At 43.9% G+C, this 19,734-nt stretch overlaps 1 protein-coding gene across 1 annotated transcript in view; it reads left to right on the top strand.

Moving 5' to 3' along the window:
• Positions 1-1,886: 1,886 nt before the first annotated feature.
• The window catches only part of LRP2 (LDL receptor related protein 2), a 199,395-nt gene continuing 181,547 nt past the window's right edge, over positions 1,887-19,734 (top strand). Inside the window, exon 1 of the mRNA XM_007183233.2 lies at positions 1,887-2,122. Within this exon, the coding sequence (XP_007183295.1) occupies positions 2,047-2,122 (76 nt within the window). The 5' untranslated portion in view covers positions 1,887-2,046. The remainder of the gene's footprint in view (positions 2,123-19,734) is intronic.

Genomic DNA, 19,734 nt, shown 5'->3' with positions numbered 1-19,734 from the left:
TGGAGCGGGGGCTGCTACAGTGAAAGGACGCAACCCTCCCCCCCGCCATCGCGCCTGCCCTCACCCTCCCGCACCTCCGCAAGCCCACGCGCGCCCTGGGAGGGACGCAGCCCCTCCCGCGCCTGCTGTGCCCCCGCCCGCGCGCCGCTCCAGGCGCGCGCCTCCCCAGCGCCCGCCGCAGCTCTTTGTAACTCGGTGGTGCGGGGACGCTCATTGACTATGCAGCGCGGCCCCGGCGGGCGTCGGAGCGGCTTGACCCCGGCGCGGTCTCGTACCATCGCCCCGGCCGCCCGGAACCGGCATAAATCACCCGCCGAGACTAAAGTGCAGCTTCTTGCCCCCTCGCCCCTTCCCTCCTCCCACTCGCCTCGTCCCCCTTACTTCCCAGCCCCCCTGCCCCTCGGGTCCCCAATCCTGCCCTCCTCCTCGGCGCCGCCCAGCGCCAGACGCTGTGCAGGGAGGCACATAGCGTTCCAGTGACTTTGGTCAGAGCAGAGAACTCTGGATTCCCAGTCCTCGAAAAGAAAGCCACACAATCTCTCCCGCCCCTTCTCGCACCCTACTCTTTTTTTTTTTTTTTAATGCACCCTACTCTTTTTAAGGCTAAGTTTTCTGTGTCTATTTCTCTCGTCTTGTCTTTCAAAAATAATACCTATCTCCCCCTTCCACCTCCCCGCAAAGCTTCACCAACCACTAAAGTCCGACTGTTGGGGGTCAGCAGAGTCCCACAAGATGCATGCTCGGGGGACTACGTGGGTGTTGGGCTGCCGCCTTCACGGCCAGGGCCCCTCTGGCTGAGGGAAAGGGCTCCTGACTCCCTGGACCAGGGCCTGGCTCCTGGAGCAGGAAATTCTGGGGTGACCCCTGGCCCGGAAACGGCCCCTCCTCACACAGGGCTCCCAGTGGCCAGGAAAGAGGTTACACCAACCCTCGTTTTTTCTGTGGGCACTGGAGTCACATATCGGGTGAGGACGATGCTCTGTAAGGTCTGCTCACAGTGCTTTTGGTGGCCGCCCACCCCCCGCCCCCCGCCCCCGCCTAACGCTGCCCCAAAGAAAGGAACTGCGGGGCCCTCTGAACCCCTTACATTTCTCCCTCACATAAAGGGGCACCAGCATCATCGAGAAGACGTCCATTCTTTCAATTTTGCTTCAGAATGGACAGATTTGTACGAAGTGCGATCTGGCCGTGACACCTGTAGACGTGGTGATTAAGAAAACTAAGCAAGGATCCGAGGCGCCCCCTCCCCCCAATATTGATCCAACTCCCCCCGTAACTTGTAAAAACACAGAGCACCCCATCTCAGCGCCCTAAGGGGGAAACCAAGGTGTCCGAGGGAGCCTGAGGATTGCAGACTAGAGAATGGTCTCAAACCTCTCCAGCAGTCTCTTTACTCCTCTTTCCCCTTCCCTTCTCTTCCTTCTCTTATTATTATTATTTTTTCCCTTTTCAAAAACTGTATAGGTGGCAGATATCCGCGTGGACCGCCTAGCGGACTTCAGTGCGGAGGCAAATCCTGCCCGCGTGTGAGTGTGTTAATGTGAGTGTGTGACTGTGAGGGGCGTGTGTGCGCGTATGAAGGACCGCGTGTACCTGGGAAGTGTGCGTGCACGTGTGCGTGTGTGCGCGCGTGAGGGAGCGTATGAGACTGCGCGTGAGGCGTATGTGCCTCTGTGTGCGCGAGGCTGTTTCTGTAGGAGTGCCTGCGTGAGTGTGCACGCGTGTGTTCGCGTCCCCGCTCCTCTCGGAGCTGCAAAGTGCAGGGGGCGGGCCGGGCGGCAGGGGGCCTGCCCCGCGGGATTCCCGCATGCTAGTTCCGGGGCGGGCGGGTCTAAAGGGCTTTATGCACTGTCTGGAGGGTGGGGACTGGCGCGGGTAGAAAACGGGATGCCTCGGGCGCGGGGCCCGGCTTTCTGCCACTGGGAGCCCGCCGAGGTGCGGGCCTGAAGGAGCGCTCTCCAGCGGAGGCGCTGCAGTGCTGAGTGCGACGCGCGCCCACCTCCCGGGGAAGGAACGGCGAGGCCGGGGACCCGGACCGTCGCGGGGATGGAGCGCAGGGCGTCGGCGGCGTGCACGCTGCTGCTGGCTTTCGCCGCCTGCCTGGCGCCGGCCAGGGGCCGAGGTAAGCGCTCACCGGCCGGAGTTCCGCGCGGAGCGCCGGACTTCCCCGCCTGGGGCAGGGTCGGGTCCGCGGACAGGCGGAGGGGACCGCGGCCGGCAGAGGCCAGGAGCGGGCGGCGGCGCGGCGGCTCCCCCTGGGGCGCTCAGGTTGCCCAGCGCTGGCAGAGCGGGAGCGCCCCTCTTTCGCCCGCCCGGGAAGTGAGCTGTCGCAAACTTGAGAAAGCAGCCCCTTCGGTTTCGGTGACAGCGCACCCCACGGGGACCCCGCCTTTGTTCCCATTGGGGTTTGTCCCAACCCTTCTGGAAGGCACTTTGCGGTTCTCCCCGCGAGTCCGCAGCCTGCTCCCCCCGCTGGTTTACTCTCTCCGGGGCCGAGCGGTCCTTGGCGCTGCTCGGTGCGCAGTTTTCCACCTGCAGCGCCCGGCCCGCGAGTCCCTTCGCGCGCGCAGGCTGCGGGCTCGAGCACCCCGCCTCTCTTCAGCAGCGAAACTTGGTCTCGCCGTGACCCCCAAGAGACCGTATTTCGATAAAGATCATTTACGAGCCAAGATAAGGCCGGGAGGTGGGATTGGTCGAGAGAGCGGCTGATGTGCTGCAGCGTTTTCTTGAAGGGTTTCCCTTTCCACCCGGGAGGGGGGAGCTTTTGTGTTGATGAATGGGCCCGTCTGCGCGGCCAGAGTTTTGAGGGCTCGAATGGAGAAAGTTTCTGCTATGAAGAGCTGTAAACTTCTCTCAGGTCGTCGGGGAGTTTTCGTTTTTTTACAGAAACAGGCGAGGGAAAGAGGAGGAGCAAGTAGTGGAGAGAATAAAAATAGTAAGATGAAAAGGAGAGAAGACAAGCAAGTAGAGAGTAAAATGGAGAGAAGGAGGGGAAGGAGAGAGCGGGGAGAGAGAGGGAGAGAGAGAGAGGGAGAGAGGGAGAGAGAGAGGAAGCTAGGGATGAATGGGAAGGGCGAGGAGGCAGGGGAAGAAGCGAGCTCTCTCCCTGGCTTTGCGTTGCTAGGTAGCAGCCAAGAGCTGCGTGTGACCGACAGCCAGACAGACAGAGCGAACTCTGCTGCCTCCAAGGGGACTAATCTGTCTGTGGGGATGGGAGACCCCCCCCCCCCTTCCCCTCCTGCTCGGACAACTTAATTGCCCTACAATGAAAATGAAACCCCTATTGTTGTAGGATTAGCCAAAGCAATAAATTGATTTCCCTGGATCACATATTGGGGTTGACGGGTGGGGACTGCAGAAGCCCCCATTGATGACGGAGAGAGGGGAGGGCTTGTGGATGGGCCGTGGCTTGTATTCAAATGGTTAATCTGCTTTCTTTCCTCAATTCTTAGCGTAAGCTCCTTAGAAGGAATCAACTAAGTAATTATACAGCAACTCCTAGCAGTACCCATTGCAGACTTCCTGGGAAGAAGTTTGGAAACGCCAACAAACCCCACTGGTTGTGTAAAAATCTTTGGAAAAGGAGGGGAGGCAGGGGGAGAACGTTAATAATTCTAACTTTGAACACCTTTTCTCAGTGTTGGTAACACAGAAAGAAGATTTATTATTATTGTGGAGGGTTTACTGCAGTGCTTAGCGTTATATACATCTCGTGTCCTAAATATAGCCATAGGATTTACTGTATGTTCTGTCAGTGCCTGGCAAAAGGAAATGTTGTCCGGATTCAACTGGGATACATCTGGGTTGTCCGCATACAACCAAAACAGATGTTCTCTTCCCTGGCTTGATGGTTTAGTCACCAAATAACCTGTACTTACTCTTCTTGGTAGTTTAGACCCATCCATCTTTCATTCTATAATAATAATAACAATAATAATACGTATAGTAATAGTAACATATCATATACTTATATATGTGGCAGGCCCTGTTCTAAGTATTTTACACTTCTTGACATTTAATCTTTACCATACCCCTTTGAAGTAAGTACTCTTACTATTTCAGTTTTACGGATGGGAAATGGAGGCATAGAGCAATTAACTTGCCCAAGGTCATGCTGCTAGGAAATCACAGAGCTGTGAGGCAAATCCAAGAGATTCTGACTCCAGAGGCTATAATTTAACTCCTACTGTATGTGGCTCTCTATCTCTTTTGTACTAAAAATGTCATGCCCCCTAAATTACTGTCCCCGTGTGAAGTTACTAAGGAAGCTGAGGGGCATTTTGCAAGTCTTTGCCACATAATGTAAAATCTGCTTACTGCTCATAACTAGATATTTTCAGAAACTCTTTTCAGGTTTCTATCACCTGAATCCTACTATCCTCACTCCCAGTCTTCCTACTTGATCATTTTTACATACATGTCCTCCGAATGTCCTCAATCTGGGAGTTTAAGAAGATTTCTAGATTCCTGTTGTATTGATTTTTGATTTAGATGAAGTAAAGTATGATGACAGTGTAAATGCCCTTATTTTAGCATAAAATATTTCAGGTAAGATCTTACTGCAAACTTTGTATCATTAGAAGTTGGAAAGAGTGTCATAGTTAGTCTTTTAAAAAATATCACATATCTGTAGCTAAAAATTATTTGCATTGTCCTCTGTTTTGTATAATGCTGTTTAAGAAAAAAAAAATGTGGGAGGGCCTGAACTCCATCGATGGCTTCACCACTTTCTAGCTGTGTGACCTTGGGGAAGTCATTTAACTTTGCATGGCTCAGATTGCTTATCTGTAAAATTGGTATGCTAATGAGAGAATCTATTCCATGACATTTTACGAACATAAAGAGATAAATGTGCTTAGTGTGGTGTAAGGCATGGTAGACAATGATCATAAATAAACTAGCAGCTCTTTTTATTATATTGATCAACAATAAATGTTACTTTTTTTTTTTTTGCTTACTACTCATATTTCTAATTTCCAAATGCACATAGGAAAGTCTTTAAGCATTTTCCATTTAACATTTCTTTGAGGAATTCCCAGATTCCAGGATGTGATTTGAAGTTTTTTGAGAAAATGGTATTGAGTCTCAGGACAATGATATTCTTTCATCCAACAGAAGTTTGGTTGTGCCCTTAATAGTATCAGCTTTTATGACAATTACATCTTTGGGTGCAGTTTATATGGTTAAAAGGATTGTGTGGCCAATAACAAACAGGCAGCATTTTGGTTCCATCACATCTCTGATACCTGCTTCTGCTTTTATTTCACAGCAGTTGGCTTCTCTTTCTCTTATTGAAGTTCTTCCTTGACAGTCTTTGGGGCTTCTGCTTAAACTCCCTTCAATAGTGTGCTTGTCCTGTTTTAATAGAAACTTTAATAACCTTAGATATCAACTGGTCTTCTTGCATTATTTTATAGATAAGTAACTAAACGCTGGAGGGAGACTGAAAGGGAGTGAAAGGGTGGGGATTAAGTGCCTTGCCTAAGGGCATATGGCCTGTGATAGAGCCAGGATCTGAACCTGAGTTTCCTTTCCTCATTCTACAGGACCTTTTTTAGAGACATGTCCTCTAAATGTCCCCAGGTTGAGGAAATTTCTGGATTCCTTTTGTGTTGATCCTGACTTATCAGATGAGTCAAAGTATGATGAAGAGATGATCTTGGAGAATCTTCAATTGGATGGGTCACCTGTCTCAGGCCTAAGCTGAATCTTATGATAACCATGTGTTTTTAGCTTGGTCCAGAACTTATGCCATGTCAGCACCCCAACTCCCAAAGTCTGTGCCTCTGGATCCATTTTTCAAAACCTTGGGCCATCAGAGCACATTCCTGAAGGTCTCTGGGTTTTGTAGTGAAGGCTGCTTCATCACTAGATTTTTAGTCTTATTCAAGGTAATTATTCGGTCACGGTTAATCACTGTCCGTGTTCTTTAGTCATGTGCTCTAAGAACACTGACAGGTTTCAGAAAATGTAAATTAAAAGTTAAAAAAATCATTTTAAAATAATGATATCAAGAACTTAAATGTATTTCCCATGTGACTAGGAGCACATTGCAAGGTTGTCTTTGGGGTTTCTGTTAAGTCCTAGTAGCTAGAACAAGGTATGTAGAAAGTTGAGGTGCTTACAGCAGTTTGTTGAATTGAAAAGAGTTGGTATAACTCAAATAGTTATATCATATTCTATTAACTTTGTGATCTTGAGGAATTAAAAAATACTGTCACCACTGTGGCATTCCACAAACATTTATTAATAAGTATCCACAGTGTGCTAGTGAGTCAGCAGTATCAATACTACAGAAAGGTTAAGGAGGATGAGAACTGAAAAGAGGAGTCTAGGTTTCACAATTAAAATGGGCTGCAACTTGGCCTTTAAGATTCTGAGATCGTCATTCTCTAGTTCCTAATAACCCTGACTATGATCTCACCAATATTAGAAAGATTTGACATGTTCCAGCCTCAGTGTTTTGGGCTGCTTCTTTAGAATGATCAGATTGGTAGATGTCTTGAAATGTCAGAGACATTTCTTTGATGCTTCCCATGTTCTATAGGGGTCGGTGCAAATGTTTCCTAATTGATTTCTTGACAGTCTTAGCATTGTAAGACAAAGTAGGAAGAGTGTGAGATTTTGGGGTTAGGGGATCTGGGTTTGAAACTTGCCTCTGCCATTTACTGTCTGGGAAATTCATTACAGTGTACTCAACTGCTCTGGATTGGTTTTATCTGTAAAACAGGCACATGTCTACCTGATAGGGTGGCTATGCCAATTAATTGAGATGCGTGTGAAGTGTTCTTTAGACTGTGAGGTCTCATATATTTTTCTATCCATCATTACTGCCTTCTTCAAGAATCTAACTTTTTCCAAACGTGAGGAGAAGATATTATATCTTGGTATCCTTTTGTTATTTTTACTTTTTTAATACAACTGATCCTTTGAGTGATATTCCTGGGCATGTTTGACATAGTACTTTAGTGGCTACAACAACTTTACATGGTAGTCTAAATTCTCATGTTTGTGAATGGCAGAAACCTAAGTTAAACTGCTTGAAGCCAAAAGGGAAGTTTATTGAAATACGTAATTGAAAAGATAGAGCCATTAGGTTGAACCATATGGGATTGCTGTTTTTCTAGGTCAGAAATAGTCAACTATGGCGATTTCACTTGGTTCAACCTAGTACAGATGGGGGCCCAGCATATGTCATGCTGATCTGGACTCTCTTTCTGTCTTCTGGCTCTGAGATGACTCTGATCTCTAGAGTGTTCTTCTCTGGTGTTACAAGATGGCTGTTAATGGCTTCTGGAACCGCATCCTCTCATGTCACGTCCAATGGGAAAGAGCAAGAGTTTTTGTCTTAATTGTTCTCTGCAAAAGTCTCAGTTGCATTTCAGGGGCTCTGCTTAGGTCATAAGCTTATCGGACAACCAATCACTGTATCCAGAGACGTGACCTATAGCTTAGACTTGAGTTACATGCTTGGTCCCTAAGGTCACAGACGAAGGCTAGACCCCAGAGGGAAAATTGGGTAAGGCTCCCAGGAGAATTGTGAACAGATGTGGGGCTGCAAAAACAACAGGTGTCTAGAACACCTTATCAGATAAAACCATTTTTCCACGTTATGTATGAAGACAGACTTGAAAAGGCTGTAGAAATTTCTCAAGAGCAGGCAGTCCTGGGGTAACTCAATAATTGAAGGGGGAAAAGTATTGGAAACATTTAAGGCAAAAGACATGGTGCTGTGTTCATGTGGTCATGTTGCAACTAGAAGATTTGCTTGTAGCCTAAAGGATTCTTATTTGGAGCAGAACTTTGTGATGGACAGGAACGTTCTAGAAAATGAGCTGAGAGATCAAAGTAAGGAGCTCTTGAGTCCATTGTAGGATTTCATTTTTCAGTGAGTCCTAGGCCCTTGCTCCTTTTCCAACTCACTTCATTTGTTTTTATTCCCAAGATGTTGTCCCTTTTCCAGGCACTAGACCTTGGCTGTGAGAAAGAGGTAGAGAGAAAGAAGAGAGAAGAAGGGTTTGGAGACATATTAAGATGCTTCTATGGAGACAAAATGCACCTTGATGCAAATCTAAGAGTCCTTAGCATATACCCTAGGGACTTCTTCTATAAATGGTAGAATAGGTGTCTTTCACACGTCACTGGATTAATTCAGAAATGCCAAACATTTGCACTCTGTGCTGATAGTTATTTTGCTGGTCTTTAAGTCTTATTTCTAATATCATGTACCAAGAAACTGGAAACATCAGTTTCCTGGAAATATAAGTCTCTCCAAGAAAATGACAGATTAGACAATGTGAAGTTTCATGTTAAAATCTCTATGCTTTTGGTCATTAGCCCTCAGGTCATGCCTAACCCCCAAGGTTATTGGAAACAGTGAGAAATGAATGAAAGCAGGAAATGTAATTACCATTCTGTGCATTGAAAAGTTAAGCCACTGTTACCATGGATACAATGGCTTGTTTATTGTCCAGATCTTGAGATTCCAAGTTTGGAAGCAATACCAGAGGTCTCCTTTAAGTTTATGTACCATCAGCCTCATGCAGATTCTTAGTAACTTTTAAAATAAGCCTTTACTCACTGATTCACATTAAGTAATAGCATACCTACTTTTGAGTGTCCAGCGGGTGTTGAGGAAACCCAATAAAGGGGAAGAAGACCGCAGCTACAATTCTGTTATGCTAGGCTTTCTTGGATTCTCATATAAAAACATCCTGTCATATAGTGTCAGAGATTTGCTTGTCACCTTGGGTCCAATTCTTTGGTTTTTAATCTCATTAACAAGGAGAAGTTTTTCTCAGTAAAGGCTGAAAAATCAAAACTCATTATTTCAATAGGGAAATCCTCAAATAAAATTGAATTTAAGGATAGAGATCTTTTTAATATGTCAATCTTACCTACCTTTTAATCTCACTAAAGGGGAGGAGAAAATGCTAATGTGTACTTCCACACAGGTTTGATTTTGATGTGGGAAAGGTGTGGAGGATACTTTTTGTTGCAAGAAACAGAAAACCCACCTCAAATTGGCTTAAACAATTAAGGGTATTTATTGGCTCATGTAAGTAAAAACTTCTGAGTCATAGCGGGGTTCAGGTGAGGTGCAGTCATGGCTCCAGTTCTCTCTCTTTGTAGTTTTCTTGACTCTACTCCCCTCTAGGTTTCAGCTTTGTTTTCAGCCTGGCTTCCCATATTGTTATATTATAGCTGCCAGGACAAATGGGGCTACATGTTTTCTTGATCCTATCTAAGAACAATTCAACTTTGAGAAGATTTCAGCTATGTTCTCAAAAGCATTATTTCATCACAATTTATAGAATGCTATAATCTCTAGGGTCCCTAGATGGAAATCAGCTAGCTTCCTAAATTTGGCATATCATCAAAATCACATGGGGAGCTTTAAACGGTATGTAGATTCTTAGGCCAAAACCCACACTTAACTAAGTTAGAAGTATGGAATCTGTTTTGTTAAGTAATTCTGAGAGTCAGACAGTTTGGGAACAACTGATCTGGGTAACCTGTCTCATTTTAGTTTTATAAACTGAAACTAATTTGCCATGGCAAATTCCTTCCAGTAGCAGTGAAGTATACTCTGTTAAATCTATTCCTTCTTTTGGGTGGGGGTGTTAAAAGGTAGTTACAGTAACGAGGAAAACTACTCTTTTATATCTGAGGGTGATATGAAGTACTGCCCCCATTCCTGGCGGTCTCCTTTCCTGGCCAACATGACAGCACCTCCCTGTAGCTACTATTTGTGTCTTAATTAGATTCTTTGTTCTTTCCCTGGACACCTTGATGCCCTTCCTCCCACTCTAAGAACCTGAGATTCTTTGAGCTACTACTTCCAACTACTGTTGGAGGTCTTCTTACCCTTTTCCACCCAAGTCAGGGATTCATCTCAAGGGAATCCCTGGCAGAACTCATTGGAATCTGAAGCAGCCGTCTGTGTTTGGCATGGGAGTATTGGAAAACCTTGTAGCTCATTCACTTTGTATCCTAAGCCCAACTCTTTGTCGATCCCACTGGGACATATAGTCCGTTGATCCTGCCACCTCTTCACTGCCCTTCAAATCCCTCAGTTATTCACTTCCTCAGCTTATATTTTATGGCCCATTGTTAGCATCACTTCCTTGCCTCCACCCTCAGCAGTCTGGTCCTCTTTTCTCAAACCTCCATCCAACACCACCTGCTCAGACCACGTTGCTTCTTATAAACGTGAAAGTAGAAGCAATCAACAGAACTCCACAAACTCCCATAGCTCAACCATCATCACCTGCACTTCAGCCTGTATATTTTGTCTTTCCTCCTGTTACTCTGGATGAACTTTCCATGCTCTGTAGTGCAACCAGTTCATTCATGTTCTAGATCACATTCTCTCTCACCTCTCACCATTTGGTTCCTCTCATGAAATCTTCTTTTCCCCACATTCCTTCTTGCTATCACCTATTTTCTCTGTTTCTTGGCAAAAATCCCTTGGCAGATTTGTCTTTATCCACTGTAGTTTCGTGTCAGTTGTTCTCAAATCCATGCCGTTCAAGTTTTTTCCGCCCCCACCCCCCTTGACAGGTATTTCTTTGGCCAACGTCACCGACGACCTCCATGTTGTTAAATCCAAAGATCCATTCTCAGCTCTCATCTTGTTTAGCTGATTAGCAACATTGCACACAGTGTGTCCTGCCTTCCTCCATGAAACCACATTCTCCTGGTTTCCTTCCTTCCTTGCTGGCCTCTCCTTGGTATCTCATGCTTGTTCTCATCCATCTTCCTGATTACTTTTCATCTCTATCTACATTACTTTGGTTGCCTCATCCTGTCTCTTTAAATACCATCTGTATGCTGACAACTTACAAATTTATGAGTGTAATCCAGACCTTACCCTAAACTCTAGTCCTATATGTGCAACTGCTTATTTGATATATCCACCTGGTTGTGCAATAGTCATTTCAGACTTATGTCCAAAAACTGAACTCCTGATCTCCACTAATGCCCCAAACCTGCTTTCTCCATAGATTTCCCCATATTAGTAAATGGCTTCTCCATCCTTGTTCAGACTCCAAACCTTGGACTCTGCTCTGACTCCTCTTTTTCTTTTATACCTCACATCCAATACATCAGACAATCCCATTGTTTCGATCATCAGAATACATGTAGAATCCAACCACTTTTCGTCTTTACCACTACTGCATTGATCCAAGTCATAGTCACGTCTTACCTGGATTATTGCAATAGCTTCCCTACTGATCACCTGCTTCCCTTCTGTCCCCCTTCTGTCAACTCTCAACCCCCTTTTAGAAACCAGTCAGATCCTGTCACTCCTCTGCTCAAAAGCTCCAATGGCTTTTGTCACACACGAGTTGGATTTTCCAGAAACAGACGCTGAGATGGAGTTTGGAGTGCAAGATATTTATTATGATCAGTGTCTGTGAAGGGAAGGGGAGGAAGCAGAAATAGGCAGAGGAAGAAACTGAACTGTGACAAGGCCTTGCTTGACGCAGTGGGGAGTTCTGGAGCTACAGTTGGCAGAGAGAGTGTTCTATGTGTCAGGCTGAATGGCCTTCCTCAGTTGCTAGATGTGGCCTGCCCTGGCCTGCCCTAGATGTGGCCTTATTCTACAACTGAGATGGACCTCAGAGGAGCTCAGTGTAGGTAGAAAGTCCTTCCCTGCAGCAGGTCCTTCCTTGAAGGGGAATCTGGGTGGTACATCTCCTCATCTCCCTGTCTATCATTGCTTCCCAGCTCATAAAGAGTCAGTGTCCAAGTAGACCCTAACCATCTGGCCTGCACATCACCTCCCTGAACTATCTCCTTCTCTCTCCCACTCACATTGCTCTAGGTGCAATGATATTCTTGCTTTTTTCCCAACGCAGTGAGCACCTTAAGGCCTTCATACTGGCTTTCTCTCTTCCTGCACATTCTTGCCTCAGACCGTGCATGACTTGTCCCTCACCTTCGATAGGTCACTGCCTATAGGTCACTTTCTCAGTGTCACCTTCTCTGATTTTTTCCTCTTACTTTCTTCATTGCACTTATCACCCTATGACATGATGGACATAATTTATTTATTTATTTTATTTATTTACTTTGTTTTCCCTTCCCTAAGATATGAATTCCAAGAGGGCAGGCATTTTTCTCTGTCTTATTCATTGACTTATCCCTAGTGTCCATAATAGGGCTAACTAAATACAAATAAGTTGAATGAGTGATAGATAGATGCCACCATGAGTGCTAAAACCAAGAAGGGCAGCCTAAGCTCATCACCATGTCCTTGGTATTGCCAGCCCTTAATTCTGCCAGGCTCCTGGAGGCCCCATCAAGGTCCTGATGGAGAAAAAAGAAAATTGCTGTCTCTATCAAAACAAGTGGCTTAGCAACGCTATTTCTCTCCATTTGACTCTCCCCCTTCCTCCACCTCACTGCCCCCCAACTACTGATGAAACCCAATGCATTTGATAGTAGCGGATTCTGCATCAGCCTTTTTAACTTCCACCCCAGACACTTGGTTACCCTGTGAGGATCCCCTGTACATACAGAATGGGGCTATTTTAGGGACAGATTTGATACAGTTGCTTTTACAAAAAGATAAGCCAAAGTTTTTAGACTTTATGTTAGTGGACTGTCATTCTGTGTTTAAACAGAACACAAAAGAAATCTGTCTGAGACCATGGCACAGTGAAAACAGCCTTGATCAGACAAAAGGCCCTCTTTGAAGAGGGGAGTGGTTTCTCAACTTGGGGAGGCGGCGTAGACTACGGAGGAAAGAACATCACATGTCAATTCAGGACATTCATGGGTCTTGTTCCTGATGAATGAACCAAAAATGGGCCCAACCGAAGAGGGCCAGACTGCTGAAAAACGCCCATGGCTGCTTGTCGCTAGGCACAATCTTTCTCACTTTAGACCCCATTCTTTTTTTTTTTTTTCTTTTTTTAAAATTTGGCTGTGTCGGGTCTTAGTTGCGGCATGCAGGATCTTTCGTTGCAGCACACGGGCTCTCTAGTTGTGGCATGCGGGCTTAGTTGCCCCATGGCATGTGGGATCTTAGCTCCCTGACCAGGGATCGAACCCATGTCCCCTACATTGGAAGGTGGATTCTTAACCACTGGACCACCAGGGAAGTCCCTAGACCCCATTCTTTTGATGACTTCATAATGCAACCGTGACCAAATAGGTTAGAGGCAGAGGAATGACTCAGTGACATGCATGTATGGGTGAAGAAGTTGGGAGAATGACCTGACATAACCACTGCTAAAAATTTTGAGTGCTTTCTATGTGCCTGATACAGTCCTAGGCGTTTCACAGGCGTAACTTTACCCACTTCTTTATTAACAGTTTGAACTTTATGGATAAAGAAGCAAGGCAAAGACAGGTGAGGTCATTTGCCCAAAGCCATCTAGTTATTAAGTGGTGAAACTAAGATTTGAACCCAGAGTCCTTAATCTTATGTGTTATCACTGTGGGTAAGTAGGAGCAAGTGCCAGGTAGTGCCTCTGTATCAATCAAACAAACCCTCATTTAATGGCTCATATTATGATCAGGTGACCTCATTTCAGAAGCTGGTAACTTTGCAACTCAACTCGTGGACCATTTTGTGCTACTCTTGGCAGTCATTCATTCGTTCATTCATTACATGTCGATGGAGACCATATCATGCTTTGGCATGTGTAACTGGGTACAACAGAGGATAGAGAGATTCCTGCCACATGGGCCTATCCAAAACAGATTACTCTTGAAGAGTACATTTCCATTTTAACCTAGTTTTCCCTCTATACTCTTTTGGTACTGGCTGATTCCTGCTTGCTGACTTTCTCCTATACTACCATTCCTTTATCTAGGAATGTCCTCTTCTCTATAATTACACATCTTTTAATTCAGAAGACCCTTCCCCAGTCAGAGAGTTCTATTTTAACTTCCTCTTAGGGATGGCGGTGATGTACAGATTTTTAAAGTCTGCTGTTGCTTAATACTGATGGGAAAATTCCTACTAAGTTCTCTTATTCAAAGTCCTAGAAGAAAGCAATTAACAACCAAGTGAGAACTGAGACTCTTTACAGCTGAGAAGTTTAATCGTGTAGAGATGGGGAAGGCGTTCGCCTGTGGGCTGGAAGGGCTGGAAGGGCTGGAAGTGCTGGAACATCTCTTGGCTCTAAAGCATCTCTCACCCTGGCCAAAGATGTCTGCTCCGTCACCATTAGGGCCAGTTCTTTAGAGTAAGACGCTCTTCCCCCCGAAATTCTGGTTAAAGTAAGAAATGTTTACCCCTGTCTGGTAAAGTAGTTCGTTGAGTTAATAACGCACAGTAAACATTTGTCAGCGTGAGGTTCAGAAAGAACGAGACGCAAAGCTGATGGTTTGATGCGGTGGTGGTGCGAAAGAAGGGAAGAAGGCACCAGAAGGTGAGAGTCTTGAAAGGGAGCCAACCTCATCTCCTAATTGTTTTGCCTAAATCAGCTTTTCTGGGGAAAAAAGATATTATTGCTCGTGCTTTTTCCTTAGGATGACATTATGGGGAGTTTCTGCTGTGAATCTGTCAAACGGATGTCAAAGATAACACTTCTTACTTTCTAGTAAGGCTCTCCTTCCTCTAATTAGCTCAGCTGAAATACGATTGTTAGAACAAAAGGAAAGGTTGATCCTAAAAGCAACGAAGTTGCAGCACTCTATCAATCATTCCTTCCGGATTCATCGGCATCAGGTAAGGTCGAGAGGAAGCTTTTGGATTTAGTGTAAATGGAAGTTATAATTTTTCTAGACCGTAATGATGACTATTGATAGGAAATCCAGTGTTCTTCCTTAGTTAGTATGCAATAAAAAAACAGTTTGCAAATGAATAAAGTGAAACCCACACATTTCCCAAATCCGTTGCTAAATGGTTAATTTTTATGTACCACCGCTCTGAATTATTTTTCCAGTTCACTTCTGGCATAAAAATTTACTTCTTCCCTAATATTTGGTGCAGCGAGGTGTTGAAAGAATTTGCTAAGTAATCACTGGAAGCTAAGATTCTAGTGAAAAACAAGATGCATGGTTTAAAAATTGAATGTACTAACTCGGAGACAGCAAAAATTAGATGCTTCTTGCTGTAAATAATTAAACCCAGCAGGGCAGAAAGAGAACATGGGACTTGAGCTAAGAAAGATGCATAGTGTATGGAACACTTTCACTTCCCTGTAAAGGAAATCAAAGAGGTCTTTAATAGTTGTTGCTGATTGTGAATATGTGCAACAAAATCCCACTGTAATCCAGATTTATTTTTCAAGCATTTTGCTTTGATTGAAGGAATGAGAAAGTGAAGGGAAGAGGAACGGTATTTTATTGAGGCCCTTTAGCCCTCTTTTTCTCTAGGAGGTCCAAGTGTGGTTTGTCACAGTGACCTGGGGCTTTGGTTCCCTTCAGGGCCTTCTTGCACTGGGGTTGCATTGGTAGATCAAAGACAGTTGGTTTTATTTTCTTGCCAAGAAGCAGTGGATCTCGAGACACATAGGATGGATTCTTTCTGATTTTCTCTAACAGGGTTGGTTTCCTTAGTCTCCCCACCTCCTCCACTTTTTTCGAGGTGGGAGGCAAGTAATTGGCCTTAATTTTTCTATCTGTATGAAAGGGAATAAGATTTTACAGTTTTCATACGGGTGGGCTTGAATATTAGCCTTAATGAAGTGCTTTATTTTATTATTTAAAAAATTAACGTAGACTAAAATGGTGTGTGTATAGTTCTATAAATTTTCATACATGTATATATTCGTGTAACCAGCACCACAATTGGGATTAGAACAGTTCAATAACCCCCCACTCCCTCGATTCCCTTATGCTATTCCTTTGTAGTCACACCCTCCAAATAAAGTTTCTAAGTTCTTTTTCTGAAAACTCACTTTCCCACATGAAAGCCTCAATTTCTGCCTTTCATTTGTTCATTTTAATTCAGGAAGTGTTTCTAGCTCATTTTTGAAGTAATTCAAAATGACATGGGTGAATGGTAAGTTTGCAAGGCTGGTTTCCCCTTATTGTATGGAGGAAAAAACTGGAAAGATGGAAGCTCTTTCAGTATAGCCATATAGGAAAAAAATTGCCTAAACTTGGCTTGTTGCTAGATTGGAATCTGCAAAGAAAACACTCAAGAAATCTCCCTTGAAGAGGAGGACAGAGGTTTATTTTTTATTTAACGATTTACCCCTTGACACCTGGGAAATGATTAGTTGATGTTTTCAAAGAAGATTAAGTCAGTGTGGTTAATTAACTGTGGTAATCAGGTGACTTAAATTAATTAACTCCTTGTTAACAATTTCCATCAATTTTGTAAATAAATGACTAAATCAGTAAATTATATTCTTAAGATTAAAGGCTTTATTTCCTGATTTATTTTGTTGATGACAAATTAGAGATTTTTCTCCTCATCTCATTCCCTTCCTGCCAGCCTGACAAATGAGAACTAGCTGGTTATAGTTTGAGAGGAACACACCAGAGTACCTTTTAATATGTGGTTTTAAGGAAAAGTCAGGCTAAAGGACACTTTTGCTCCTTCATCTCAGCACATTTTAAAAGATTTAGGGGAATGAAACTTAAGAAGTATGTACATAGCAACATTAAGGGAGAATAGAGGTAGCAAGTAATGATGAAACTCACTCCAGGAGAAGTTTTTTACTATGAAGTTTTTAATGTTTTATTTTCTTTTTTCTAAGCGAAAAGTGAATGAGGGATATAATAACATGAGACAGAATTTGGCTTTTAGCTAGAAATAAATTTTAATGGATAATTAGGTGTTCTATTTAGAAGGAATTTATCAAAATGTTGGGATATAGTGATTGCATTAGTCAGTAAAGCTTGATTGCAGGTTTAAAATGCCATGCAAATATACAACTAGAGTGTTCTTACTTTTTAGAATCTTTATAATTGAAAATTCTCTTCCCTGCTTACATGATTATGTCTTGGTCTCCAATGAAACATGTGAGCTGGAACATTACCAACCTGTCCCCCATGCCCTCAAATATGCCGTTGCATTTTCTTTTTTTTTTTTTTTTTAAAGGATTTTCTTATTTATTTATTTATTTATTTATTTATTTATTTTTTTTTTTTAAAGGATTTTCTTATTTATTTATTTATTTATTTATTTATTTTTGGCTGTGTTGGGTCTTCGGTTCGTGCGAGGGCTTTCTCCAGTTGCGGCAAGCGGGGGCCACTCTTCATCGCGGTGCGCGGGCCTTTCTCTATCGCGGCCCCTCCCGTCGCGGGGCACAGGCTCCAGACGCGCAGGCTCAGCAATTGTGGCTCACGGGCCCAGCTGCTCCGTGGCATGTGGGATCTTCCCAGACCAGGGCTCGAACCCGTGTCCCCTGCATTAGCAGGCAGATTCTCAACCACTGCGCCACCAGGGAAGCCCACCGTTGCATTTTCTGAAAGGCATTGAACGCTCAGGGGATTTGCATTGGGAGACAGATGATATAGGGTTATTTAGGATTCCTTCTAGAAGGAATATTTGGCATCTTGAATAACTTTTGAGGAGTTAGAATATATTTACGTATTTGTAAAAATTCAATGCTAAGATCACTCACATTTTATAAAGAGAAAATTCCTACAGTTTCCTTGAAGGTATAGAAGGCAGCCTCAGTTGTGGGAATGAGCTGAAGCCAGTGATGTAAATTTACATCTCTGACTGCTAAGCAAAATTTTGGGCTCTTCCTACTATTACGGAAGCTCTCTGGCCACGCCCCCTGCCCCCTTCTCCACCTACCCAAGGATCCTCAATCTCAAGGGTCTTCCCTGGATGTAGTTCACCTGTGGCCAAACCTTTCTGGTGCTGGGGCGCTGCCTGGTGTTGGAGTTTGGAGATTTAGCTCTGTCACGTTCCAGATGTGCCCCTCTGGGCTATTTGACCTCTCTGAGCTTCAGGCTCCTGGACTACTTAGTAATGTCTACTCCACAGGTTCCTGGGAATATTTAAAGGACCTTGTGAGCATGCAAGGTCCTGGCACTTGGTGAGCATTCAGTAAACATTTAACCCCACAGGGAACCTGGTGCTGAATCATTCATAGTTGACCAGCTCTTGGTTAGGTCAATGCAGCAGGGCAGCCCCCATGCTGTGTCTTTTGAAATAAAGGAACCACTTGTCACATTCTCTATCCATAGAAATTGTTGAGGAAAAAATACAGTTTTTTTTTTTTTTTTTTTTAGGAGGGGGAACTGTCAAACAAGTAAGCATTAGAAGACAGGCATTGTATCTTGCCTTTCTACCCCCAAGAACATTTATCTGGACTTTCACCTTTAGGGCTTGAAAGCACAGACCCAAAATGTCATGTTATGTAGTATTTCAAACTTCTCAATGGACTCAGTGTTTCCATTTCGTGTGTCCTGTACCTACTTCCTGTAAACCTGGTCCTCTGCAGAGTTTACTGGTGATGTCTCTGTAACTCTGAGAACAAGAATGATAGAAGCATGAGTCTAAGTAGAGCTCGGGTGTGCCTTTTGGTCAAGGAGAAACCTTTCCAGAGGGAAGAGTACGTTAAAAGATGAACACTTGGCTTTGTGAGAAGTTTTAATCAGACCACCTAAAAATCATAATCAATGTTATAACAGTTCCTTATTATTCCGTGAAAATAGACAAGAGTCAGTGAGAAGTTTAAGAGGTGAAAAGCTATCAGTCAATCCAGATTTGGTTCATAATTACAGTGAATACATTGATGTATTTATTCCACATTTACTGAGAGCCTATTGGGTCCAGAACTGAAGACACAAAGATGAATAAGACATGTACACAAACAGTTGTGCTACAAGGTGAGAGGTGTTGTCATAGAGGATTGGGAGCACAGGAAAGGGAGTGAAGTCAAGTGGACCTGAGGGGGCCAAGAGCCAAGGAAGACTGCCCCGATTTGCCATTTGAACGGAGTCTTTTTTTTTTTTAAATTCTAATCAAAAGAGCAGCCATCCTAACTGAAGAAATATTTTTGCTTCCCAGTGTGGATTTAGATGTAGTTCAGAAATTGACTCCCTATATGAAATGTATATGTATGCTAAGCTAACCAGTCCACTACTTTATTTTTTTATTTTTTGAATTTTATTTTATTTATTGAACAGAGTCTTGAGGGAGGGTGTGTTGGCAGGAGATGGAGTTGGGAGAGCCGACTCTGGTGAGACTAGACGACTTTGTGTGTCAAGCTAAGCAGTTTGGTGCCTTTGAAAAAAATATAAGCTGGGAAGCACAATGATTAGACTTAGATTTTATAAAGATAATGCTTTCGCCATGAGGAAAAGCAGATCAACCAGTTAAATTAGAGAATTACTGTAATTATCTGAGAGACAGATGATAAGGGTCGAACTAAACTTGTGGACCTGAAGGTGACCAGAGGAGAAAGAGTCACCATGGAATATAGAAAAAGCTTTTATTTGTTGCTGTTTTTGATAATTCCCATTATTTGTTTTATAAGTTGATATGTGTTATTTATGGGAATATTAGACATGTCTTTTCAATGTACATTCATAAATACTTGATGGTATTATCTTGAATCCCCTTATCTGAAAAAGTTCTAGCATATTGGGTATGGCAAGTGCTGTTTTCCTTGGTTTCGTTCATTGATTCCTAGTTGGTACAGCTTCCTTGCAGAGCATCTGGAAATGTGTAGGGGCATTTTTTGGGTTGTCACAGTCCCTGGTTGCCACTGCTAGCATTTAGAGGGCAGACAAGGATGTTAAACCAGCTGCAACACACAGGACAGTTCCACACTACAAGGAATCATCCAGCCCCAAATGCCG

The sequence above is a fragment of the Balaenoptera acutorostrata genome, chromosome 8, assembly GCF_949987535.1.
Source record: "Balaenoptera acutorostrata chromosome 8, mBalAcu1.1, whole genome shotgun sequence".
NCBI classification, from domain to species: Eukaryota; Metazoa; Chordata; class Mammalia; order Artiodactyla; family Balaenopteridae; genus Balaenoptera; species Balaenoptera acutorostrata.
Note: the sequence above shows the minus strand (reverse complement) of the source record. Positions and strands in the feature narration are given on the sequence as shown.